At 38.6% G+C, this 26,969-nt stretch overlaps 2 protein-coding genes across 4 annotated transcripts; both read left to right on the forward strand.

Moving 5' to 3' along the window:
• The first annotated feature begins 1,397 nt into the window (after window positions 1-1,397).
• ccdc106.S (coiled-coil domain containing 106 S homeolog) lies at window positions 1,398-10,479 on the forward strand. The gene is made up of 6 exons (XM_041571531.1): window positions 1,398-2,130; window positions 2,871-2,966; window positions 3,287-3,394; window positions 6,415-6,591; window positions 7,229-7,435; window positions 9,601-10,479. Exons 2-6 carry the CDS (start codon window positions 2,939-2,941, stop codon window positions 9,915-9,917), a joined length of 837 nt encoding a protein of 278 aa, XP_041427465.1. The 5' UTR covers window positions 1,398-2,130; window positions 2,871-2,938; the 3' UTR covers window positions 9,918-10,479.
• Window positions 10,480-15,242: 4,763 nt separating this feature from the next.
• Window positions 15,243-26,123, forward strand: XB5913757.S (provisional ortholog of transmembrane protein 11 S homeolog). Of its 3 annotated transcripts, none has more exons than XM_018228060.2 (2): window positions 15,243-15,356; window positions 23,148-26,123. In XM_018228060.2, the coding sequence occupies exons 1-2, from the start codon at window positions 15,331-15,333 to the stop codon at window positions 23,662-23,664; spliced, it is 543 nt and encodes a 180-aa protein (XP_018083549.1). In that variant the 5' UTR covers window positions 15,243-15,330; the 3' UTR covers window positions 23,665-26,123. The 3 variants fall into 3 exon arrangements, with proteins under 3 accessions (XP_018083549.1, XP_041427467.1, XP_041427466.1); XM_041571533.1 differs by having other exon boundaries at window positions 15,301-15,378; XM_041571532.1 differs by lacking the exon at window positions 15,243-15,356 and adding an exon at window positions 20,587-22,829.
• The last annotated feature ends 846 nt before the right edge of the window (window positions 26,124-26,969 follow it).

A 26,969-nucleotide genomic window follows, 5' to 3' on the forward strand; every position in this document is an offset into this window, starting at 1 on the left:
AGGGGGATTGCTAATGACAGCCACCATGTGTGCATAGTGTCATGAGGATAACCCTGTCAATGCAAACATCTTTATGGCGGTTTCAGCTCACAGAAGTGGTTGCATGAGCAATAACTCATAAAAACCATCAGTTGTTTGCTTTCATTGTTCATTGTTGTTGGATGAAAAATAGTCACTGATTTGTTGCTAGGAGCCACTGCCCAAGTGCAAATTTGCTGTGTGTTTAGTAATGCCATAGGCATTGTGTTCTTAAATACAATTCCATTTTTTTCATTTTATTGATTTTTTTCCCGCAGAGGACATTTTTGGAAAAATGTATTGATAAATAAGGGTAAATTTTTTTAAAAAAATGCGGATTTGGTCAGACTATTTACCAAAAATTAGGGATGCACCAAATCCACTATTTTGTATTCGGCTGAACCCCCGAATCCTTTGCCTGAATACCGTATTGAATCCTAAATTGAATATACAAATTAGGGGTGGGAAGGGGCAAACATTTTTTACTTCCTTGTTTTGTGGCAAAAAGTCACACAATTTCCCTCCTTCCTGCCCAGAATTTGCATATGGAAATTAGGATTCGGTTCAGCCGGGCCGAAACCTGCTAAAAAAGGCCAAATTCCGAACCGAATCCTGGATTCGGTGCATTCCTAATGAAAATGATCAGAAATTTTCGGAATTTGCTAAATAATCCCCTCCGTCTGAGCTGCACAAAATCAGGTCTGCTAAGTAGGCCCTCCTTTCTTTTGCCACAAGACATTACGAGAGATAAGTCTGAAATGGATTGTGTGCGCTATGTACTAACACTATGTACCATATTACTATATATGGCTGAAATGACAATAAAAATCCACTTGTGTGTTCTCATTAAATGCTAATATACATTTTTATGATTTCTAAAGGTTATAATTAACAGACATTTTGTTGGTTACCTTTTCTGCAAAGTTGGTGGTAAAACTTGAAGACACCACACTTGACAGCATATTTATTTAAATGTGTGTTATGTTAGTAGTTTTTCCTACTTTGAATAAATGCAAATTTAATTTGAATGTTTGCATATTTATTAAAAATTCTTTGAAATACATTGTGAAAATTTTTTTGAATACCTAAAATTTTTACTTTGTATATAATTTTCGATGTATCGAAAAATGTGAAAAAACTCACAAACAAAAAAACAGCTTTAAATTTGCTACGGACTTCTTCCATTGACTTCTACATAAATTCAGCAGCTTTTAGATGCTGAAGTTTTACATTCGAGCTTTACAAATTTTTGGCACTTAAAAAATATTGTTTATATAATGAATGATATCTTAGGATGAATTACTAAATACTGTCTATTTATTATAGTGAAAAAGGAAATTGAATTATTTTATTAAAATGGAGTCTTTGGCCGATGGCCATCACGTAATTCTGAGCTTTCTGGATAACAAGTTTCCGGAAAAAGGTGTATATATTATCAGCATGTATCTAGGTACTTGTTTTAAATCCTTACTTGCCTGCAGCTCAACCTCTCTGCCTTTCCACTGCTCCCTCTCAATTTCTTGTTCTATTACTGTAGTAGAAACCAGTGGATTCTTTTGTCAAGAGGAAAGGGAGTCCGCTATCAAAATGGGCTTTAATGAAGCTTAGCACTATTTAGGAAGGGGCCCCCCTTTCAGCCTGGCTAGCTGCAGAATCACAGATTGTGAGGGAGCAGATACAAAGAGCAGCTTGATATCCATGTCTCTCGAGAGGTTCTGTGAATATACAATGAGAATTCCCAGGTTCTGCTGGTTGAGATTGCTGCTGTTGCCCTCTGCATCATTTCCCTGCCGGAGCATTGTGGTACCGAGGCTGATCCGGCAGCTTCCTTAGTTAAAGGGCAATGCACCCTGCAAAGATGTGCCTGCTGTAGAGCTGCCTGTCAGATGATGGTTCCCTGAGCCCACATGGAGGAGTTACACGGAACATAACTTCCCATCCGGTGCTGAATTGCTGAAGGAGACACAGAACAAAATGAGTGGGGGGGGGAGAAGCCATTTTAATTGCATTATCTCATCTGATCGCTGGGCTTAGTTTCCCACTTCCTAGGCTTCTGCTCTGATCTTATATGGAAATACACTGGATTCATCGACAACATCACTGGCTCCTTGGGTGAGTTCCTGTGTGGCAGCAGAGAAATAACTGTCAGCCTAATAGTAATGCCATTACTACGGCCTCGTTGGATGATTTTAGGCTGCTTCAGAAATAAATGCCATCCCAGAGATAAAGCACCTCACCATATGCAGTTTATTATTATAAAATGTCCCGGTCTTCCCCTTATACGAAGAAGTGGCATGAAATAATTGTTCATCAGCATTATTTTTGTCCTCTTAAACTCCTGCTAACTTTATGAAATGCAGTTATTGGTGGCAGACAGCTGTCTCTTAGGGGGATTATAATAGGGGCATTTGTATGGGGCCACATTAATTTTGGGACCAGTTTTGGGCAGAGCTGAAGATACTCCTTTCCCCATAACTTCAGCCAAGGGTGTAACATTACAGAAAGCAGGCCCAGAGGTGTAGAGAGCCTGATGGGAATTCTGACTGATACTCCCATTTCAATATTGTATTTGTGTGTGAAACAGATGTTAGTATTGGCCATGAGGATTGCTCATTATTAAATAATAGAAAGGACATGTCTAATAAAAGCACTACTTGTTGTTCATGTGCTTCTTTTGTATTTATAAGCACTGATTCTGATTCCAATCGTCTCTACATTTCTTTATTTACCTTAACTGATTTTACTTGCTCCAAAATCAGCACAATGTTGAATTAATGCGTCTTGCTGCTACAGAATGATCACAGTATCTTGGTATCTAAAGCTGCTTATTCTATGCTTTTTATTCCTTGTAGTTTTTATCTGTTCCAAGGAAAATCACAGGTGAATCTCTGCTGATACACTGATACCAAGAATTTACCCAATGGCAGTTAACAATCATCAGAGACGAAGTAAGTAATGCCAGAAAATGCAAAGATCAAGAGTTCCAGTCTAAGAACCGAATGGCAGTCACTGGGGCTAATTTACCATTTTACCAATTAGCCCTCAAAAAACAAAAACAGACTACTACTGCAGATAGAATAATATCTCTCTCTCTCTCTCTATATATATGGTAACTGTATAGTAAATCCATCCAGTGTCAGTGAATGTGCCTCACTGTGTATTTAGCATGCTCAGGAAATCTCTGTTACACCATACCCATATGAAACCATTTGTATGAATAGGGTTACAGGCGGCTGCATTTCTCATAGATTACTGACTTTCATTACAGGCAAAAATGGAGATGACTCTTATGATATCTCAATCCCTTTTGAAGAGAGTCTGCGCAGAGAATGTCATTCCTTATACAGTCTCAGGTCCCAGCAGAATAACTCAGAAGGTAAGCACCATCTAGCCGTGTCCTACTGTCTGTGCCATGTACAGAGCTGCTGTAATATCCAAAATGGCTCATGATAGCAACCTTGTCAGTATTATGGAGGTCCCTATAATTTCCTCAGGTAAAGGTGGCCAGACAGACCGAGTCGGCAGCTTATTGGCAACAATGCCAAACGAGCGGATCTCTCCGTGTATTGCCACCTTAAAGGAGAAGGAAAGGTTAAACTTAAGTTAAACAGAAGCCAAGGCTTCTGAATTTGTTTTTATGGTACAGCCTGTGTCAGGTTCATCACAAACCTTCTCTGGGGGAATTGCTTGAGGCTATGAGCAATGTCTGATTTGTTGAAAGAGCTAATCAATCTGCAGCTTTTCCATTAAACACCAAAAAATTAACGTTTCAGGGCGGGGGGAACACCCTCCCTTCAGAAGAGAGGGTGTTCCCCCTGCCCAGAAACGTTGATTTTTTGGTGGTATAATAAAAGGGGTTCATTCCCCCAGACTGCATAATCTGGAGTGTGTGTGGATCAGTTTCTAAACGTATGTGTTGAGTTTTGGTCATTTTAAAGGAAAGTCTTCTTCCACTTGGGGGTGCCAAATGTTAGGCACCCCCAAGTGATTGTATATACTTAACTGAAACCCAGGGCCGGTGCTCCTATCAGGAGAAAACTGCACCGGCCCGGGGTTCTTCCAGCAAGCACCACGGAGCGATCCTCTTCCGGCTTCTTCTTCAGAATCCTGGTCGAATCCCGAACCAAATCCTGGATTCGGTGCATCCCTAATGAATGCTAACAACTTGTCAAGCCTTCTTCTGGCCTTTTCATTTTGCACCATAAGGGATGCCTGCGTTGCTCCCCAATTTTTCTTTCAATTTAACGTGGCTCATGGGTAAAAAAGGTTGGGGACCCCTGGCATAGAAAGTCCTTGTTATAAATCAGTGGGAACATGTAACACAAATTTATGAGTTAAGAAGTCATTTCCTGCAGATTAATAGGTATCACTTGTTGAACTCTTTTTAACCTTGAGTAGGCCATCAGCATTTTGGCTGATTTTGGCTTCTGTTTTCATTCTGGTATTATGGGGGTCTAAAATATTGGCATCCCCAGTATATTGCCCTTTCCTTGTCCCTTTCCACATCAAACAAGAATATTTTACACTGAACATTTAAATACTTTGATTTGGCCTTGAGATATCCTTATGCTAGAAGAAACAAGATGATTTAATGTTGTCATAGAAACAACTTACAGCAATCTGACCTCAAATGCCCCGGCTCTGCCGATGCTGTGTATGTACGTGATGTATAACCACAAAAACAAAAAGAACATTTTTAAAGGTCAGCTTCTTGAATTACAGTTTTGAGCATTTATATTTGATATGATATGAGGTTATTTCCACACAATTTTTGTGACATAAAGGTGTACAACTCAGATGCCAAGCACGCTGCAATGGAATACAAGCAAGGGGGGGGGGGAATGAAAGTTTCTAATACAGGTAAGGGTAAGGGAAACCTCTAAATTATATGATGGTCAAGTTTAAGATAATAATTTTGATTTTTAAAAATGATTTCTCTGTAATAATAGGTAATTAAGATGCATGAATCCATATTGGTAACAAAACATTCCTATTGGGTTCATTTGGAGCCTTATTTATCAAAGAGTATTTTAATCAAAAAAGTCCAACCAAACTAGAATCCACGATTGGACCTTATTTATTATTAAAAAAAAAATCACAATTTCATCGGGGACAAATACGAAAAATTAAGCAAAAAGATTTTTTTTCCCAAATCATCTGAATTTTTCAGATTTTTGCAGGAAAAGTCCAAAATAGTCGGATTTTCAGGCTAATTCCAGCGTAGACCACAGAAATTGACCTATGTACAACTTCAGTAGGTCTAAGATGCCGGATTTTCAGATTCAGACTTTTTCAATCCTCAGGGTATAACAAATCTTGAAAAATTCTAGATTTTTTTCCCACAAAAAATTTGGATTCTATATTAAAAAAAAACAAACAAAATTTTTTCAGATTTTGGCATGCAGACTTTAATAAATAATCCCCTCAATTTTTAAATTATTTTTAGCAGACTTATCCCAAAAAAACACAGGTCCCACTCTTTCAAAGGTACAGATATTGTAATCAGTTAAAATTACTTTCACATGACTGGAGGCAGCTGGGAAACTGACAATATGTCTAGCCCCATGTCCGATTTCAAAATTAAATATAAAAAAAAATCTGTTTGCTCTTTTGAAAAACAGATTTCAGTGCAGAATTCTGCTGGAGCAGCACTATTAACTGATGTGTTTTGAAAAAAATCATTCTCCTACTCAATTTCACTGAATGTGTCTCAGTGGGACCTGGATTTTACTATTGAGAGCTCTTTCCTCCTAGCATTTGAATTTATCATTTTCATGATAGTCCGTTATTCACCAAATGGTGGCCCTTAGCAAGTTTATAAATGATAAGCTGAAAATACCCAATTATCCTGGCAAATTTGATCTTGTAAATATTGGTCACTAGTGCTTCACAACAGATTTTGATTTACAACAAAAGTGAAAACTTTTTTTAAACTATAAATAAAAATGTGTAGTTTATAATATAATTTTAAAAAATGAAAGAAATAAAGTGAATAATTTTTTGCTCAGTTGAATTAAATTTGCTATAATCAGCATGGAGAATTTACAAGGGTCTGTTTTCAAAGGTGTATGGTGGCGAGATGAGAAACGCTCCTCAGGTGGCGGCAGCCCGCAAGCTACCAGAGCCGGTAAAAAAGAAACTCCTTGTAACTTTAGGAGCTGAAATTTCAGATTTTTAAATCAGAATTTCAGCTTGGCTAGTGCTAGTACACCTGCTCCGGTGCTCAAAATGGTATACAAGAGGGGGCGGCATCAGAAAGGCCACCTCAGGGTGGCAAGGAGCCTCAGAACATCCCTGCCTGACCTTGTGGTAAGAGGAAGGAGTATAGCACTTTTAATGCACCTAGCACTGTAGCACCTCCAAATAATATTGACATGGTCATTGTTCTGATTACAGAGATATCAGAGCCGCCCAACCCCTCTATTATACTAATGAACAGCATGAACACTCAGCTTCACATGGCTCTGGAGAGGAATTCGTGGCTGCAGAAAAGAATTGAAGACCTAGAGGAAGAGAGAGACTTTCTCCGATGTCAGCTGAACAAGTTTATTTCCTTTGCCAAATTAGATTCTGGTAATAAGCCTACCCAGTACTACAAAACTGGGTGCATTTTTTTCCCCTTACATTTCACTGCTGTTTTTCTCGGACCTATACATATAACACTGCCCCTACAGCTTGCAATCTAAAGGCTCTGGTCAGTCAGAGTATCTGTAATTCCTTTTGATTTTAGCAGCTTCTTCCTTTGAATATGTAGCACCATATGGAGAACTGCCAGATGAGAGAAATAGTTGCTTCCCATGTAAGATTACTTTAGGAATGTTCTCTTGATTTATGTATACACTGATATGTTTTTTTAGTAGTATAAATCATATAGACACACATGCCTTTCTTCATTTTCCATCTCTTCTAGATAGAACTGCTTACATTATTAGCTTATACTTTCTCATTTATACTGGCCACAGTGCTCTTGAGCCAGAAATTGTTTATTGGAAATTGCTCCCTTAAGCTGTTGCTGTGTTTCCCAACAGGATCATTTAGTATATTGCTGGCATATCTTGACTGCCATCAACTGAGATTGTTGAGTAATATGACAGGAGATAGGATCCATTCATGCAACAAGACATTGAAGCTATTGAAATGCAAGAAAATATATTAAAGTCTCTTCTGTTAATTATTTGATGGAACTGCAGCCTTTCATGATTTTTTACAGAGGACCAATCCAGAGCAAAACAAACCAATTGGAGATCTGATGGTAAAGAGTGTTGTATTGAGGATCTAACTGATAATGAAAGTATGTTGTCTGTAAGTACCTATTCTGAAGAAGTTGACACTTTGGCAAACACCAAGAGGCGAAAGCAAAAGGGAAATTGTAATCAGAAGGGGTTCTGCAAGCCAAAAGTCAGGGAGAGACAGAGAGGTGAGTTGTATAATCATTTAAACATCGTAGTGCTTAACCCACTGTTGTTTATGAGTCCCTGCAATATTAACTGCATGTCAGCCAAAAAGGCACCATTCTAGGCATTTTCCTTAAAGGAAAACTATACCCCCAAAATGAACACTTAAGCAACAGATAGTTTACATCATATTAAGTGGCATATTAAAGAATCTTACCAAACTGGTCTATATATTTAAGTAAATCTTGCCCCTTTACATCTCTTGCCTTGAGCCACCATTTTGTGATGGTCTGTGTGCTGCCTCAGAGATCACCTGACCAGAAATACTGCAGCTCTAACTGTAACAGGAAGAAGTGTGGAAGCAAAAGACAGAACTCTGTCTGTTAATTGGCTCAGGTGACCTAACAAGTCTGGTTTGTTGGTATGTTTGTGTGCACAGTGAATCGTACGATTCCAGGGGGCGGCCCTTATTTTTAAAAATGGCAGTTTTCTATTTATGATTACCCGATGGCATATACTACTAGAAAACTATATTATTATGAAAATGGTTTATTTACATGAAGCAGGGTTTTACATATGCATACATATACAGCTGTTTTATGCAATATCTTTTTATAGAGACCTACAGTGTTTGGGGGGTATAGTTTTCCTTTAATATAACTTTAAATCCGGGACCCCAGCACTGCAAGGCAGCAATGCTATCCCCCAGCGTTCAATGGCTGGCAGTGGGTCAAACCAATAATGCACTGCATGTCAACCAGGGGTATGAAAAACTATGTTTATATTTCCTTGTAAACAACCAGCAAGATCAGTTTGTATAATTCAAGACCTCTTATAAAATCATCATTAAAGCTTAGGTCAGACACAGTGTTTCTGACTTTTACCGCCATGAGAGGAGTACAGCCAAGGGCCCATAGCAGAGGCTGACCCAGAATAATGCAAAAGGGTAGATACACGGGAATGGGTGGGGTTTAAGTGGATTATAAACAAGGTTTTGTTGTAATTGGGCTTGGCCATGTGAATATTCTTGCGCTGGGGATTTTTTTGTTGTGGCTCCTAGTGTGACCAAAGAACTTTTATTTGGGGGCCCAAAGGAAAGGGCCTGTCTAATTAGTAGTATGGGGACCCTATGATTACTGCTGGCAGCCCTGTCTGTCTATGGAAAGGGATTTTAAAGGAAAACTATACCCCCCAAACAATGTAGGTCTCTATTAAAAGATACTGCATAAAACAGCTCATATGTAAAACCCTGCTTCATGTAAATGAACCATTATCATAATAATATACTTTTTTAGTAGTATGTGCCATTGGGTAATCATAAATAGAAAATTGCCATTTTAAAAAATAAGGGCCGCCCCCTGAGATCGTAAGATTCACTGTGTACACATACAAACCACATGTAAGGTCACATGAGCCAATTAACAGACAGAGTTCTGCCTTTTGCTTCCTCACTTCTTCCTGTTACAGTTAGAGTTGAAGTATTTCTGGTCAGGTGATCTCTGAGGCAGCACAGAGAGAGTCACGAAATGGTGGTTCAAGGCAAGAGATGTAAAAGGGCAATATTTATATAAATATATATTCCAGTTTGGCAAGATTCTTTAATATGTCCTTCAATTTGATATAAACTATCTGTTGCTTAAGTATTCATTTTGGGGGTATAGTTTTCCTTTAAAGGGATACTGTCACGGCAAAACATGTTTTTTTTTCAAAATGTATCAGTTAATAGTACTGCTCCAGTAGAATTCTCGCTGAAATCCGTTTCAGACTAATTTTTTATATTTAATTTTGAAATTTGCCATGGGGCAAATAATGTCCATTTCCCAGGTGGCTTCAGTCATGTGACTTGTGCTCTGATAAACTTATTCTGATAAAATTATTTGCAATGTAAACAGTGTAATTTAGAAATAAAAAGTAAACCATAAAAATCATGACAGAATCCTGCCATAAAATGTGATTTCTCAGTAATGAATGTTTATGCATATAAACTTCAAGTTTAATATAATAGCCATTTCACTGACATTTGGTGAAAGGACATATAAAGAAAATACAGATCCAGTCACTTGCTATTCTTTAAAGCAGCAAATATATTCCTTTCAAATGTCCGAGGTTTTCAAAGCCATAATTGTGTATTCCAAATAAAATGATTTACCCTACTTACTGTATTTAACCCTCTTCTATCTCACCACAGTGAAAGATGCTGATGGTGTCCTTTGCCGATACAAGAAAATCCTTTCCACTTTTCAAAAGTTAAAGAGCATGAGCAGGGCCTTTGAGCACCATTGCGTAGATCGCAACACTGTAGCCCTCACTACTCCTATAGCCGAGCTCTTGATTGTTGCGCCAGAGAAAATAGCTGAGGTTGGAGAATTTGACCCATCCAAAGAGAGACTGTTGGAATATTCTAGACGCTGCTTCTTGGCCTTGGATGAGGAGACCCTTGAGAAGGTCCAAGCACTCAAGAAAAATAAACTTCTTTTGCCCATCACCTATCGTTTCAAGCAATGATATCCAAGCGTTGACACCACATTACAAATGAAAGACTTAATTTTTCATGTCCTGATCATAGCTTTTATTAGCTTAATGCTCGATTATCTTAATGCTCGACAACTAACTGATTAAAAGTATATTAATGTGAGAATATTGCTATAAAATGAATGTGATAAATAATCAGATCGTTGTGGAGATGCACAACTATACATGTTTCTATCACTAACAGGACAGGTAGTACCACCTTTCATGTATATATATGTTTTTAAACAGGGTGGTTATGGTTCTTCATGGAATGGAACAACGTTATGTTGGATTTTTTTTTTATCAAAGACTTAATCTATTGCTTTAGGACCATGGCATTTGGACATTATTGGTTCACTGTGGGAAAACTGGACTTTTTGCACATTTAGCAATTACCTATTCTATTGTGATTGGACTAACGAGATAATTGGTGGGAGATGGAGCACTGTGTGGTACTAAGGATATGAATTGTGTTTTGACCATTTGAGTTTTACACTTGACAAAGGGTCCGTATGATCTGAAACATGTCGTTTGTACAATAAAACACTAAGCAGCACCGTTCTGCAGTTTGTGGCTTCCTTCATCCGTTACATTTGACCCAACTGTAGATGTATAGGTGTATGGGGGAGACTTGCAAGATATGTGCTGGTGTCTGCCCCAATATTGTTGTAACAGAGATGTCAGAGATGTTTGTTTGTTGTGGTCTCTACAAAAACACATCTTTGCCCAGTTTGGGCCAGGTGTTTGATAACATTTGATAAAATTGTTGGGCCAATATTCAGATCAGAGTAGGGCCTAGGCATACTCCCCAGGGCATGATTTCTATTCTAGGGCAGCCAGTGTTTGCTTGTATATGGCTAGCTTTACCTTACTAAACATTAAGGCTAATTATTCAGGGATATGTATAAGACACTAAAAAAATATTTTTTTGGAAAAATAAAAAAGACGGCGCTTGTCAACCCTGCTGCGCAACTCTTCGTTTTAAATTCTCCTTTAAAAGAAATACTTTTGTTTCTTTTGTCTCAAATGTATCTATTGCGTTTTCTTTCAGTTGACAGGTTGTGTTAAATTTTGACCACAAGATGGCATTGTACTTGTGAATACATTTTTATTAAGGATGAACAGAATCCAGGAATTGGCCATGTCCCAGCACTTTTGCAGAATTGGAAAATAAATGGTTTGGGGTTCAGCTTTAGGGCTGTTTAGGTCAGGATTTGGGGTGAACTATTATTTGCTGTCTTGTTTTTGTCTTATATTATCCTATATTCCTGGGAGACAAACCTTGATTTCTAATGTGATAAAGCTAGCTGTATGCAGACAAACACTCGTTGCCTCTCTAGAACTCTAGGATTGACTATCCTGTTTGGTGAGCCTGCCTAGGCCCTACTCTGATCTGATTATCAGTCTGATTCTAGCCTATATTTATATAGGCTAGACATTCCAGTAACCATAGCAGTATGAGTGACATGGCAATGTTTTCATATGTAAACTGTTAAAGGAGAATTCAACCCTAAACTTCAAAAAACCCTACCCTACATACACCCCCCTACCTCCTCCCCCAGCCTCAGTCTTACTCCGGGCAAATGCCCCTAACGTTTTACTTACCCCTCGGTGCAGATGCAGGCATTGGAGTTCACGGGCGCCATCTGCTTCTCTTTGAAATGAGACCGGCATGTCGGCGCATACGCAGTTGGAGCAATTTTCTGCTTTACGATAACTGCGCAATGTGCTGAAACTCACGAAAAAGCCCGAAGCGCTGGTCTCATTTCGAAGATTACCTAATCGGCTGAAGATGTCACTTGTGAACTCCGATGCCTGAAACTGCACTGAGGGGTAGATTTGCCCGGGGTAACACTTAGGCTGGGGGAGGAGGGTATATGTAGGGGAGTTTTTTTAAGTTTAGGGTTGAATTCTCCTTTAAGTGGGCCCTGATCAAAATTGAAGTGATGATATGGAAGATAACGATGGTGACCACAAGCTATGTAGAAAGATAAGCATTTCAATCTGAAATATAAAAAGTAAGCACCAATTATATAGTGAAAAATGTAGACCCTATTGTAAAATAGGGGTTGCATATAAAAGCAAGAGGCCGAAAGGCCAAGCACAGTGGTGTAACAAAGTCTTGGTGCGCCCCATCCAGTTGCCTCCCATGTGGTTGATTGTGTCTGAAAAGGTGAGTGACAGAAATTGCATCACTAAGCACTGATTATAACTGACTACATCACTAAGCACTGTATACTGTATATATATATAGTGATTTTAGCCTCACAGGTTCTTTGACAGGTATGGTGGATAAAAAGCCTGCGAGCTTGAACACTGCTTGTGTACCCAGATGCTTTAAAAAAGGCTAATCGCTTTAACTAATAGCTGTCCTTTTGGAAGACATTGTAGAAACCCCTTGACAGCTCTGCCAAAGCCACAAACATGTCTGCTATCAGCAATCATGGGGCCATGTAAAATCAACCCCAGACATGTGAGTGGAAAGAACTGTGAATGCCACAACTGAAAGTACAAACCAAAGACTGCCACTTACCATACATATCCACTAAAAAAAGAAAGAGAGACAGAGAGCGAAACAAACCACAAAAAAACCTCAGAAACAAAAGTAGTTAATAAATTCAACTTTTCTAAAAAAAAAAAAAACATGGAATTTAGGGGTTTTTTTTCATCCACATGCTAAACAATTCTCATGAAATAAAACAATATAGTATTTTCCCATTTCTGGTAGGTGATTTAATGAATTGCTACAGTTTCAGTATCATCATTATTTTTCAGAAGCATACAGTTTAATCTCAGATATGAAATCTAGGAGGATGACTGAGAAGCCTCCATGAGAAGTGAGGCAGATATATTCTGGTCCTATGCTGCCCCTAGGCCCTGGACCACTTTGTGCCCATTGGCCCAATGACGGTGGAAGTGACATCACTACAAATTAGGGATGCACCAAATCCACTATTTTGGATTTGTCTGAACCCCCGAATCCTTTGCGAAAGATTCTGCTGAATACCGAACCGAATCCTAATTTGCATATGCAAATTAAGTGTGGGAAGGGGAAAAAAATGTTTGACCTTGTTTTGTGACAGTCATGCGATTTTCCCTCCCCGCCCCTAATTTGCATGTGCAGAAGGATTCGGACGAATCCTGCTAGAAAAGGCCGAATCCCGAACCGAATCCTGGATTCGGTGCATCCCTACTACAAATGCTTGCAACATTACTTTTTCTGGGCCCTGGAAAAGATACCTCCCTACCCCCCAACCACCAGATATATTCTGGAGAACCAATTGCTGATTAGTGATTCATTTATTCAAAACCAGTGCACGACATGTTTCGGGCCCAGTGGCGCTTCCTCAGGTGCTTGGTGGAAGGGCCACTGGGCCCGAAACATGTCGTGCACTGGTTTTGAATAAATGAATCACTAATCAGCAATTGGTTCTCCAGAGTCTATTCTTTATATTGTGAAAGTCACTAGGTCTGGCGGTGCCTAACTCTGAAGTTGAACCAAACTAAACAACGAAAGGACTACATCATCCAATAATTCACACCAGATATATTCCCATGAAATTGTATTTACCATATAGGCATCTGGGGGCTGTCCCCTTAAATCTGTTAACCTAGGCACAGGCCCTTGAGTGCCTATATGCTAAATATGGCACTGCCTGTAATACTTAGAACAGCCCTCCCACCCAGGGTCCCCAAATTATTATATTATTATGCTTGATGCCAAAGTTATAGGTAATAGGTAAAAAAAATAATACAATAGGAAGACTTTTTTTTTTATATATCACTTGTGAAAATATTCATTGGGGGTTTTAAAATTTTATTTTATTTATCTATATATATATCCTGGGTTTATTGTCATTATTTTTAAATGCTCGGGACTTGGGGTTTTCCGGAGCTTTCCATAATTTGGGTCTTCATGCCTTAAGTATACTAGAAATTAATTTAAACATTAAATAAACCCAATAGGCTGGTTTTGCTTCCAATAAGGATTAATTATAGCTTAGTTGGGATCAAGTATAAGCTACTGTTTTATTATTACAGAGAAAAAGGAAATCATTTTTAAAAATGTGGATTATTTGGATAAAATGGAGCCTATGGGAGACAGCCATTCCGTAATTCGGAGCTTTCTGGATATCAGGTTTCCGGATAAGGGATCCTATACCTATATATATATATATATATATATTTATATATATATATATATATATATATATATATATATATATATATATATATATATAGAAGGGCTGTGGCACACACTTACTGAAGCAACGACCCAGGTGCTAGTCAGAAAAAATAAAAATAAATATATATATATATATCAAATGGAGTCCGCACTCTCAGGACTTAAAATAAACTTTTTTTTTATTTAATAAAAGCTACAAGCTGACGTTTTGAAAACGAAATTTTGAGATTGTAGCTTTTATTAAATAAAAAAAACTTCATTTTAACTCCTGAGAGTGCGGACTCCATTTGATGTGTATATATATATATATATATATATATATATATAGTGAATAAAGTACCCCCTCTTGTAAAATATAAGGATATTTTAAGTTACTGAGGAGTTTCATGACCATATAAAAACTCGAGGCCGAGTGTTTTTATACAGGTCATGGAACTCCGAGGTAACTTCTAATATCCTCATATTTTACAACTGGGGTACTTTATTTATTATAATACACAAATTTCAGTGAGTCATGTGACAGAAATTACATCAGAACTCATCGTTTATAACTGATGACATCAGAACTCACCGTTTATAAGGGTATAATTTACAGGATATTCATGGCTTTTGTGTATTATATATATAGATAGATAGATATATATCTATATATAGATATATATCTATATATAGATATATATCTATATATAGATATATATCTATATATAGATATATATATATATATATATATATATCACTGCCCAAATACCAACCTCTAATTACAAGTGCCTATAACGATGTTCTACTATGCAGATAGCTCCCACACATTCCCAGTAATAATATTTATTTAAATAAGGGACATTTTGGGCTGATCAGACTCACCTAGCAGTACAAAGTACTATATATACTACACACAGGGAACTCCCTAAAGGACTTGCAGGTTTTCTTCTCGCCAAATGCCGCCTGACCCCGTTCTTCTAGTAGAAAAACCCAACAAACAAACCCGCACCCCAAATCTAGCGGCATGCCCTGCTTTCCCTTTGATAGGCTCACGCTCCGATCTATCAGAAAATCCCCGCCCCCCGGTGGCCGCGCCCCTGAGACAATTTACCAATCAGATAATTCACTTTATTTATTTGCAACAAAAGAAGAAGAAAAAAAAACCCGGGTGGGCGAGCCTAGTTGCCATGGTGCCGCCAGGCGCCGGGAGATGGCGTGTGGGCCGCGTGAAGCCGTAGCAAGATGGCTGCGCTGGAGGTGGCGGAGAGGTCAGAGGGTGTATCTATAAGTGTCAGCTCTTTTGGTTTCTTGAATAACTTTCTTTGCTATACTTCATTTTCACTTATAGGTTTCTTAATTGGCAGCTGTGGCAAGTCTAACGTTGTTTGACTGTGAAATCCGGCTTGGGTTGTAGATAAGAGATTCAGTGTCATGTCCTGACGTGTATATATCCCTAGATATCAGCTGTCTGGATCTGAACTCATTGTGTTTGTGTGTGAGCCAGTTGGCAAAGCTGTATATTATTTTATTCCTCTATGGGGCACGTAGTGTTACTTTCCTATTAAACTTGCCTAGTCCAGATCCCTATATACTTTTTTGTACCTTATTGGTATTTTGTTTTTTTCTTTTAATGTTATTTGAGTGTGTTTCTTTATTCAGTTATCCTCACACCCCCTCCCTGTCCCTGCTTTAAGTTGTCCTTGAGAGCTCCCACCCAGGGTCATTCATTCTGTGACATTCACAGGAGAATTAGGAATAACTTGAATACATTTGTGCCTTCCTTCATTTTGACTAGCAATGTTTTTATAGAATGTCAATAAATACCAAGTCTATAATGGGCTGTCTTTTTAATTGTGATGAGGAACGGGAGCAAAATCGATTTGTAGTGGGCCCATTGTTTGCACAAAGTTTTTCTAATATAGTGTGGCTCTTATAAGTTGTGTTGTAGTACTGCAGTTGTACTAAAAGCAATAACTTAAAGGACAAGGAAAGTTAAATTAAGAAGTAGCTAGAAATGTTGTACATTATGTTTTGTGCTTCTGTACCAGCCCAAGGCAACCACGCCACTTTAGCAGTAAAGATCTGTGTCTCCAAAGATGCCCCAGTAGCTCCCCATCTTCCTTTCTGCTGATTCACTGCACATGCTCTGTGCTGCGGTCACTTACTGAGCTTAGGGACCCACTCACAATATACAGTACTACATGGCAGCACAGAAACCAGCACAATTAGCATCAGAATTTAATAATCAGCCCTGTAGCATCAGCTTATATTGCAGACAAACCTCATTTTCTGCTTGATAATTAGTGACGACCCCTAAGCTCAGCTTCTCAATAGCTGCTCAGAGCCCACTGAGCATGTGAGAGTCACAGACACTTTCCAAGATGGTGACCCCCTGTGACAAGTTTGAAGTCCTGGATCATTGCTGCTATTGACAAGCTGAAACTTTAGGCTGGTGCAATAAGTTCTATATGTAAAATATGGCATTTGTAGCTCTATTTATTTTTAGGGTTTAGTTCTCCTTTAAGGGCAGCCGGTTTTGCACTCTATAAATAGTTTTATTGACACTGGCTCACTGTACTGTTTCTTACTTTTGATCTGAGGTCAGTTTGCTCCTATTTGGACCCCAATGAATATAATGTACGTGTACACCCCCAATCAGCCATTACTTCCAGTATCCTTTGAGGAGTGAAGGTTGCCTGGAAATGCTTGTAGTTGATTGGAGGCAGATGAAGAGCTGCAGGGTAACTGTTTTAATTTAAAGGGGAACTATTGCGAAAATTTAAACTTAATATAAGGTTCAGTATAATGAAATAAGAAACTTTCTAAATACAATCAATTAAAAATTCTGTACTGTTTCTGAAATAATCAAGTTCATTGTCACTGGTCCTCTCTCAGCATCTGTTTTTCTTCATTCTTTTTTCATGCAGCAGTTGGGTGTCATAATCATTGACAGTTACAGTATATATATATATATATATATATATATATATATATATATATATATATATATATATATATACACATACATCATAATAGGGTGGCTCCTTTTGCCTAGGAGATGTATTAGAGCTATTACAATCACCAGAAATCTGTCTCTCTACATGCAGAATTTGTGTCAAAGGCAGTTATTTTATTTGTACTGTAATCAGTTATTTGAGTGGGCTCTAATACATCACTAATACATCTGCTAGGAAAGGAAGCCCCCCATAAGATATATTGGATCTTATTGTCAATGAATATTTGACACCCAACTCCTGCATGAAGACAGAATGAAGAGAAACAGATGCTAAAAGAGCGACAGTGAACATAAACTTAATTATTTAAGAAACAATGCAGAAAATTTAATTGATTGTATTTAGAAAGTTTCTTATGTCGGTATTCTGAAGCTTATATTAAATTTTTATTTTCGCGATAGTTCCCCTTTAAATAAAGCCAAACATGGTATTACCTGATCTTTTCTGTCTATAGCATGGATTACTATACCTATTGGGCTGGGGGGAAGCTCTCCTAGAGTATATATTTTAAAATACTGTATATACAAGTGCTGCCAACTTTTTCATTGTATTTTAATGTTACTACATCTAAAAAAAAGGTTTGTTCACCTTTACGCTTACTTGTACGTACGATGTAGGGAGTGATATTCGGATCTGATTTGCAGATGGTCGTGTTTCTTATTTGTGTTTTTTTTCATTACTTAGCTTTTTGCTCAGCAGCTCTCCAGTTTGGAATTGTAGCAGCTGTCTGGTTGCCTGTGCCCAAATTATTTTAGCAGCCAGGCAGAGGTTTGAATGAGAAACTGGAATGTGAATAGGAATGGGACTAAATAGAAAGATCAGTAAGATCAGTAACAATAAAGTTGTAGCTCATAGAGCAGTTCTTGTTTTTGGCTGCTGGAGTTTGTGACCCCCATTTGATAGCTGTAGAAAAGGAAAACACATAATTAAAAATCTATAAAAAATGAAGACAAATCAAAACGTTGCTAAGAATTGCCCATTACTATAACATACTAAAAGTTAACTTAAAGGTGAACCACCCCTTTTTAAATTGAATGCACTATGTTTAGTGCTTCTAGCTGGATTTTCCAAGAACTTTCTCATGTTATCAGATAAGATTATTGTAATGGACTGATTATCTCATCCACAACATGTTTTGGACTGGTTCATATTAAAATGATGATGTCATAAGCAAAGTATTTGAAGTTCATGGGCATGCAAATCTATTGTGGGCTTCTGATTCTATAAACCAGTGCCAGATCAAGTTTATTTTGCTGGAGGCCGTAATGGTTACGAGAGAAGTATGTTGTCTGAAATAAATTATATAAATGTAATTTTAGTTAAATGGTTAAATTAGAAGCTCTTGTGAGCAGGAACCTGTGATAACATTTTTGTTTTGTAACCTGTGTCAGATTATATTAAGACCCCTGTTTGTTTTAAATGAGCATAAAGTGTTGTGTAACTAGCTGGCACTATATAAAATGATAATTATGATGATTAAGTGCATAGCTTTCTGTGTGGGACACGAGGCAGCGATTGAATGATAGTTTCCTGTGTACGACCCATGGAAAGTTCTATCTGCTTTATGTAAGTAGCTCACATATTTTACAATAAAACTGAAACTTGTATTATCTTCGTAAAGGACCAGTAACGGCAAAAAAAAAATTCTAAATAAAATTCGTTAGTATGCTACGAAAAAGAGACGCCAACACATATTAAACTTTAAAATTAAGTCTTTATTAAAAAATAACTTACCGAAACTCTGCTTGCGCTCCTCTTCAGAAAAGGCGATCGGCCATCCATCGTGCTGCGCTCCATTTCTCCTCCCTGCCTTCCTTACAGGAAATAGCCAGGGAGGAGAAATCAAGTGCTGCACAATGGATCGTCACCATTTCTGAAGAGGTGCGCAAGCGGAGTTGCTGTAAATTATTTCTTAATAAAGACTTCGCGATTTTAACGTTTAATATGTGTTGGTGAATTTTTATTAGAAATTTTTTTTGCTGGTCCTTTAAAGTGTCAGAAGTTGGTGAGGCGAAGAAGCTTACTTCTAGACCAGCACTTGCAATCCATACAACCTGCTAAATAACCTGCATTTTTAAGGGTAAGGTCACACTGGGCAATTTGGGGAGATTTAGTTGCTTGGCGACTAATCACCTCATCTTTGCGGGGACCAATCTCCCAAAATGCCTTGCCTCTGTTTTGCGCCGGTTAAAATGAAAAATCGCCCGCAGCATGGCACAAGCGTCTCTTTGTATTCCAAAGTCACCCGAAGTTTCCTCGCGAGACACGAATCGACGCATGTGCCATTGCTCAGTCGATTTTTCATTTTAGCCGGCGCAAGACAGAGGTAAGGCATTTGGGGAGATTGGTCGCCACAAAGAGTTGGTGATTAGTCGCCAGGCGACTGAATCTCCCCAAATCGCCCATGTGACATTACCCTAACCTGAAGCAGTGCTATCTAATGTTTTTATACAGTTAGCCAAATATGTACCATATTGGAAGTTAAAGAAGCAGTTACTTAAAAGTGATAGTCATATCAGAAACTTGGTGGGTTCTTTGTCCATATGTGAACTAAATTTTTCAAATAAATATTTCTATGATAAAAAAAAAAAAAAAAAAAAAAAAAAGCTGCTGCTCTGCCAGGTTATAAGGGAATGATGGGAAACTGAGTAGTATGGGATGGTAACAGGCTGATAATTGCATGAACAGCAGTATAAGGTCGCTCAGCAGTGTTTCACTTGACTTTAAACTGAGGTGCTGAAACGGCGAATCCACAAAAGGAAAGCTCTTCAACTGTTCAGTAGCAGATTGACTTCATTGTTCCAATACATTCCATAGTTCCTGACCCACTTTAGGATCAACTCAAAGCCAAGGCTTGACCCCTTCCAGCATTTTCTGACAAAGCAATATTTATTGTTACATCATGGTTCCTGATGTAGCAAAGCAACCCCGAGATACACACATCAGCACAATCCATGTTGTTGTTGCCTGTGAAATTGATGGCAGTTTAGTTCTCCTCATCAGGAATGTTTGTGCTGTGGAAACATCAGAGTGACCTATCCTTGTATTAGTTACTCTCTGACATCAATAAGTGACAAATATGAGGATGTAGTTCACTAAATCTTTAAAGCTTTTATGTCTGTGTGTGTGTGTGTGTGTATATATTTTTGTGTGTGTGTGTATATATATATATATATATATATATATATATATATATATATATATATATATATATATATATATATATATACTGTATATAATTGTTTTTTTTTATTATTATTTATTTATTTTATTTTTTTGGCTCAAAAGAAGCTAGCACACAGAAAAAAACTTAACGTTTCGGCTAGGTCCCTAGCCTTTCTCAAAGTGAATGAACAACCATTTTAAAGCATCAAAGGCTGGAAAATGGTATGGGTGACATCATAGATTGTCATGGATGTGGGTGGGGCAATACACAAACGTAAAAAGAACAATAAAGTGCGTGAAATATACAAAAAACAGTTTGCAAAGACAAAAGGTGACAGAAAACAACATCGCATGTACAGAAACTGAGGAGTAGTCAGTAAAGCTGCAATAATGCACAATGTTGCCAAAACAATCATGGTGACATGTAACTGACTACTTCTCAGTTTCTGTACATGCGATGTTGTTTTCTGTCACCTTTTGTCTTTGCAAACTGTTTTTTGTATATTTCACGCACTTTATTGTTCTTTTTACGTTTGTGTATTGCCCCACCCACATGCTTTAAAATGGTTGTGTGGTTTGTTTCATTCACTTTGAGAAAGGCTAGGGACCTAGCCGAAACGTTAGTTTTTTTTTTTCTGTTAAAATAAAAACCTTTTTTTCTCCATAAGTCCTGTGTGTGCTAGCTTCTTTTGAGCCATTGTAAATGCGTAGCTCTGCACCCAGGCACCTTATACCAGTATAATGTGCCGGCATTTCTACCGTTGGCGTCCGCACTCGCTATACTTCAGTGTTCCACTTCCGGGTGCTGTGTCAATGTTGTATCATAGAAGAAAAGCTGTTGCGGCACGCACTCCGGTTCAATAAAATTTAACTTTAATTTATCTTGAGTGATACATAATAAAAGTATCAACGTTTCGGTCCATGGTCTGGGACCTTTGTCAAGATGCATTAACTCATTTAAAAACAGATAATGAAAATGTCAATTATAAAGGTTTAACAAATCCCGCCTTGTTGCTGACATCACACACAATTATGTTGTGGGGGCTAATTAAACAAAACCAAAAAAGGCAAAGTTAAACTAAGAAGCAAAAATGATGAGAAAAGTATAAAAAGTAACTACAAATGATTAAAAGCATATTATCTTTTAGCCAAAAAGCAGCTATATGTGCAGTACTCATTCAGACCTTTAGGAGAGAGGGTATCTAGTGTTTTTATCCAAAAGGTTTCGCGTTGAAGGAGAAGACGAGATCTGTCTCCACCCCTTCTGGGCATAGGTATATGGTCAATCGCAATAAATTTCAGTGTTGGGACTCTATGGCCCACCTCTAAAAAATGTTTGGCCACCGGTTTAGTGGTTTTTTTATCTCTAAAGGCTGTTTTGATTGCTGATCTGTGAGCATCAATACGAAGTCGCAACATTAAATCTGTTTTGCCCACATATGAAAGCCCGCAAGGGCAAGTGATAAGGTAAATCACATGCGTTGTAGTGCATGTTATGTGATGGCGAATCTTATATCTATGGCCAGTTAAGGGGTGTACAAAACTCGTACCTGGTGTCATAGATCTGCATGACAAACAGGATGGGCACTTAAAACACCCTGGTTTATTGGAGGATAGCCAAGTAGTTGCTGTTTGGCTCTCACTATAACAGTGAACCGGGTCACTGGATACTAAGAGGTCACGGAGACTTAGTCCACGTCGAAAACCCATCATAGGTGGATCAGGGCCAATTTGTCATCTGCTTTAATGATATGCCAATTGGTTCTAAAAGCTTGATTGAGAGAGGAGGACATGTTAGTAAAGCATGTTGACATTATAAGCGGACTTATTTTTGGAATATAGTCATCTGATTTTTGTTCAGAAATTTTAAGTCTCGCTTTCTGTAGTGCCTCATCTAGTAATTTAGTGTCATATATATATATATATTTGGCCACTACCTAAATGGTTCCTTTACATTTTTAAAGTTGGTTTCTATTTTCTAATTATTTTCTGTGTGAGGCTAAATCTCTTTTTTTTTTATTTTTGAAGATTCTATATTAATTTCAATACAAATATCAGGGATTTAGAATTATGAATAATTCTAGCATTCAGGGTAGAACTTTTTGTATTTTATTCATTCATTTATGTAGCAGCACAAATGGATGCAGTGCTTTGCAAGGCAGAAATCCAAACAGGGATGCAGTTATTATAAAATACAGTGAGAATAAATACTACAATGCTAGGAGTTCAATACACAGTTGCAATGCTCCAAAGAGCTTAGTCTATTAAGAAGAGTGTACGGTCCTGGGGAGGGGAACAAGTGCACAGGTCAAAGGCGTGTGGCTGGAGAGGAAACAGAGTGATTTTTAAGGAGCTTTAAAGGAGAACCAAACCCCAACTAATGAAATCCCCTACCTTCTATAGTCCCCCTTCGGCAATTTCTGTGGCTTTGGCTCATGTTCAGTTGTTGGGGACCGGACCACTGCTACAACTGCACATGTGCCAATACGGCACTTACTGAAGATTCCTGAAGCGGTGAAGATGGCCCCCATGAGCTCCACTGCTCTGACTCTACTTTGAGGGGTAATTAAAGACTTAGGGGCATTTACAGTTATTAACACCAGTGCTGAGGGGGGACTATGGAGGGTAGGGGTTTTCATTATTTGGGGGGTTTGGTTCCCCTTTAAGAATAGAGTTAGAGGCACATTTTCGAATTCATGTGAGTTTTTAAAAACTCCCATAAACTCCAGCAGCCTCCATTAATAATATACAAAGTGCTTCACAGTCACACATTTGGCTTCTTTGCTCTTTAAATTAACAAAGTTCTAGTTCTTTTGGCACATAAACTTCACAACCTGTTTGGTTAATTTTTTCCCGTTTCTTTTTGTTCCCACTTTTCAGGCTTCATTTACCTCAAATGGACTGCTATGTAATTCATGAGGTTTACGACGGTGACTTTTCCCAAGAACAATTTGAAGCAGAGCTGGATGCGGCCCTGGAGCACCAGTATCGTTATATTGTCATTGAGCCTGCAAGGCTGGGAGATGAAACTGCCCGGTGGATTTCAGTGGGTAACTTCCTGCACCGAACATCCATCGTAACAGGAGCTGTCTGTCTATTGTCACCTCTTGGTCTACCTCCTAACTCTGCTTATTACTTAGGGCTGCCAGCTGGAGCAATAAGTGTGGCATGTGCTGCTCTTTATGGTGTCTCTTGGCAATCTGACCCATGCTGCCATTATCAGGTGGATTACAGCGGGCGTGAGCTTGCACTTTTGCCACCTGGGACCTTGAGGACTTCTTCTCCAGTTGTTCTGGTTCGGACGGAGAATACTCAGCGGAAGCGACTGCATAATGTTATTGCACTGACTGCCCTTGCATATTGTGTCCAGAAGCTTTATGAGTTGTGCACAGACTGAATCTTCTAAAAGTCCTTACAATTAGCTTATTTGCCAAAAAAAAAACATCTAACACTGCTCAAAGTATAAAGCATTGTTGCAATGTTCATAATTTCTTTGCTGCACTGGGAGAAAACAAGGTTACAGTCTGGAAAAGAAACACCTTTGCAGGATACAAATGCACGATGCTTGTTGGAAGACCTAAGGATTGAAGTTATAAAGTTACTTGTGTATATGATAACCTTAGGGATTATTTTAATAATACGTCATTCTGCCATGTTACAGTTTGTCCTTGATCTTCCACCTGCTCAAAGATTGTGGGAGTTGTAGTTTAACAACTGTGAGTACTGGAGTTAAAAACCCATGGTTTAGATCTGCAGCAAGACTTCAGTTGCCAATGGAAAGACTTCTGAAGTCACAAGATGAGGTGAGGCTAGCAGATAGCAATTAGTGTCCATATAAAACAGTTGTTTAAAGGGAAAGTAAAGCATAGTGTAAATATATGTTTGCTCTACTGACATAAGGCTACATTGATGCTTTCCATATCCTACAGTCCCGTGCCTTCCCCGCTGGATTTCAATAACATGATTCTCCTTTTGTGTATGTGACACTTGGTGCAGATCTGGACTGGGAGTCAAAATAGGCCCTGGCATTCCAAGTACACAGAGGCCCAAATAGTCCTCCACCAGCCAACTTAATAGTGATTGTGTATGAGACCTTACAGCAGCCCCTCTGGCATTTGCCAGAACCCACAGATTGCCAGTCCGGGCCTGCACTTGTGCACCAATACCCTGTACCTCAGGGTAGTTCCCCTGTGTTTGTGTTTTGCCCCTGGTGATTATGTTAATCAGGGACAATAGTAAGTGCCATATGGTTGCAAATCATTGAAAGGATGGGGGGAGGCATTGTTGCAAGGCTATATTTACTGATATTTAATATCAGATTTACTTGTCCTGTAAAGTGAATGCCAGAAATGGCGTTAATACTGCCTGTGCCTCACGGCATTAACTTTAGGGGCATTTACTATAGTCCACCTGCTCCTGTGCATATAGGGAGGATTTTGGCCAAAAACACTTGTGTGCTTTGCAGGCCTATATCTGTCCTGTGTGCACAGGGATAGGCCGTTGTTAGTGAAGTCAATGGCAAAAAACAACAGCGGGAAAAAAACATGTCTGGCATTACCCTAACGGTGGTGGCATGCGGGGAGATTAGTCGCCAAGTGACAAATCTTCTCTACTGCGGGCAACTAATCTCCCTGGCAAGAATGCGAATCGCTGGCGGGATGGCATACGTGTCGCTTTGTTTCCTGAAGGCAACTTTGGAAAACTGAAGCGATACATATGCCATCCCGCCAATGATTCGCATTCTTGTCGGGGAGATTAGTCACCTGCAGTAGATTTGGCGACTAATCTTCAGGTGTGCCACCACACATTAGTCAAACATTAGGCTCTTTTTTTTTTTTTTCCATTACTTCTAGCCTTTTAGGGCAATGGCACACTGGTAGATAAGTGCGTGCAATAAATCTTCACTAATGTAGTTCATAGTGATGCACCGAAACCACTATTTTGGATTTGGCCAAACCCCTGAATCCTTCACGAAAGATTCGGCCGAATACCGAACCGAACCTGCATATGAAAATTAGGGGTGGGAAGGGGAAAACTTTTTTTTCTTCCTTGTTTTGTGACAAAGCGTCACGCAATTTCCCTCCCTGCCCCAAATTTGTATATGCAAATTTGGATTCAGTTTGGCTAGGCAGAAGGATTCGGCGAATCCGAATCCTGCTGAAAAAGGCAGAATCCTGAACCGAATCCTGAATTCGGTACATCCCTAATAGTTCATGCCCTCATTTGCTTTTCCTGCTGTAGCTCAGTAATAGGTTGGAGTGAGCAGTTTGAAAGTATTTAATAAAATTATCAGGTGCACATATGCTTTTTTTTTTATACTGCTACAGAACAGAAGACAGTGTGTATTGCACATAGTTCTTTTCAGTATCTAGAACATTTAGGGGCAGATTTATTAATGGACGAATAGTAAATTCGAATTTTCAAATAGTTTTATGGTGTAAACATTTACACATTAGAATTTTAATCCCCCAATTCGAATGTAAATTCGAATGTGAGATTTATCACACCACCACCATATAAAAACGGTATTCGCCAACTAACATCTGCCCAGTTCATTTACAAGTCAATGCCTGAGGTCCATTGAACAATTTGAATATGTTAATTGCAATCAAGTTTTTTTCGGAGGGAAGACTTGATTCAAATGCGATTCGAATTTTTGGGTTGGGACTATTCGAGCGAATATTAGACATTTTACCCCCCGTTCGAGTTGAGTATATTTGAATTTATTAGAGAAAAAAAAAACGAAAATTCTAAATTCAAACTTTGATCTGCCCATAAATATATGGTCTTGGTGTCAACATGATCATTTGAATTAGGTGGTTTCTTGTATGCAATGAGCTAGAATTCTATATAGAAGTGCCATAAGGTGCCAGTATACAAAAAAAAAAAAATTCTACCCTCTTAAAGTAACACTACTATTCTTACCTCTTGTTACAAGACTCCTACAATCCTATGTTTAAAGGGATATTCTGGGGCTGGGTTATTAGTTCCACATTTGCTGTTTTAGAGCTACTTTTTACTGTGAAAAAAACTGCTCTCATCCTGAAGGTGTTGCAATAAGCAAACATAGGGGCAAATTCACTAAGAATCGAAGTTGCGCCAGGCACAACTTCGCCGCACTTCGCCAGGCGAATTTTCGCCAGCGCCCCGCAAATTCACTAAAATGCGAAGTTGCGCACAGGGGGTAGCGAAAGGTTGCGGAGTTGCGCTAGCGTTGTTTCGCTATATAAAGCGAAGTTGTGCTAGCGAAGGCTAATTTGCATACGGCGCGAAATTCAAATTTCAATGGAGGAACACGTATCTGCACTACAAATGCCTAGAAAACCTTCAAATCTGCAAATAAAATTTTTATTTTGCCCTACACATGTGCCCACTGTCTAGGTAAGTTGCCATGAGTCAGGAAAAGTAGGGGGGAGGAAGGGGAGCCCCAAAAAAATTTCGATCTTTTTCAGCCTATCAGCCATCATGTAGAAAACACGCCAGCGTTTTTTGGAAACAATCCCTATCTACTCTATTGCGCTTCGCCAGGTCTGAGGTGGCGAAGGAAGTCTAGCGTAAAAGGTAGCGTTCGCTATACTGCGCAAGTTAGTGAATTTGCGTAGTTTCGTCGCTAGCGAAGATTCGCCTGGCGTAAGGTTGCGAAGTAACACTAGCGAAACTACGCCAGCATTCGTTAGTGAATTTGCGCAGTAGCGAAAATGC

The sequence above is a fragment of the Xenopus laevis genome, chromosome 7S (assembly GCF_017654675.1).
Source record: "Xenopus laevis strain J_2021 chromosome 7S, Xenopus_laevis_v10.1, whole genome shotgun sequence".
Taxonomy (NCBI): domain Eukaryota; kingdom Metazoa; phylum Chordata; class Amphibia; order Anura; family Pipidae; genus Xenopus; species Xenopus laevis.

What these genes read in the sequence shown, in the direction of transcription:
- ccdc106.S (XM_041571531.1), top strand. Translation starts at nt 2,939, where the DNA reads ATGGCAGTTAACAATCATCAGAGACGAA. An exon ending in CCAGCAGAATAACTCAGAAG is followed by an intron (nt 3,395 to 6,414) that starts GTAAGCACCATC and finishes TTCTGATTACAG; the next exon opens with AGATATCAGAGCCGCCCAAC. An exon ending in AGTCAGGGAGAGACAGAGAG is followed by an intron (nt 7,436 to 9,600) that starts GTGAGTTGTATA and finishes ATCTCACCACAG; the next exon opens with TGAAAGATGCTGATGGTGTC.
- XB5913757.S (XM_018228060.2), top strand. Translation starts at nt 15,331, where the DNA reads ATGGCTGCGCTGGAGGTGGCGGAGAG. An exon ending in GCGCTGGAGGTGGCGGAGAG is followed by an intron (nt 15,357 to 23,147) that starts GTCAGAGGGTGT and finishes CCCACTTTTCAG; the next exon opens with GCTTCATTTACCTCAAATGG.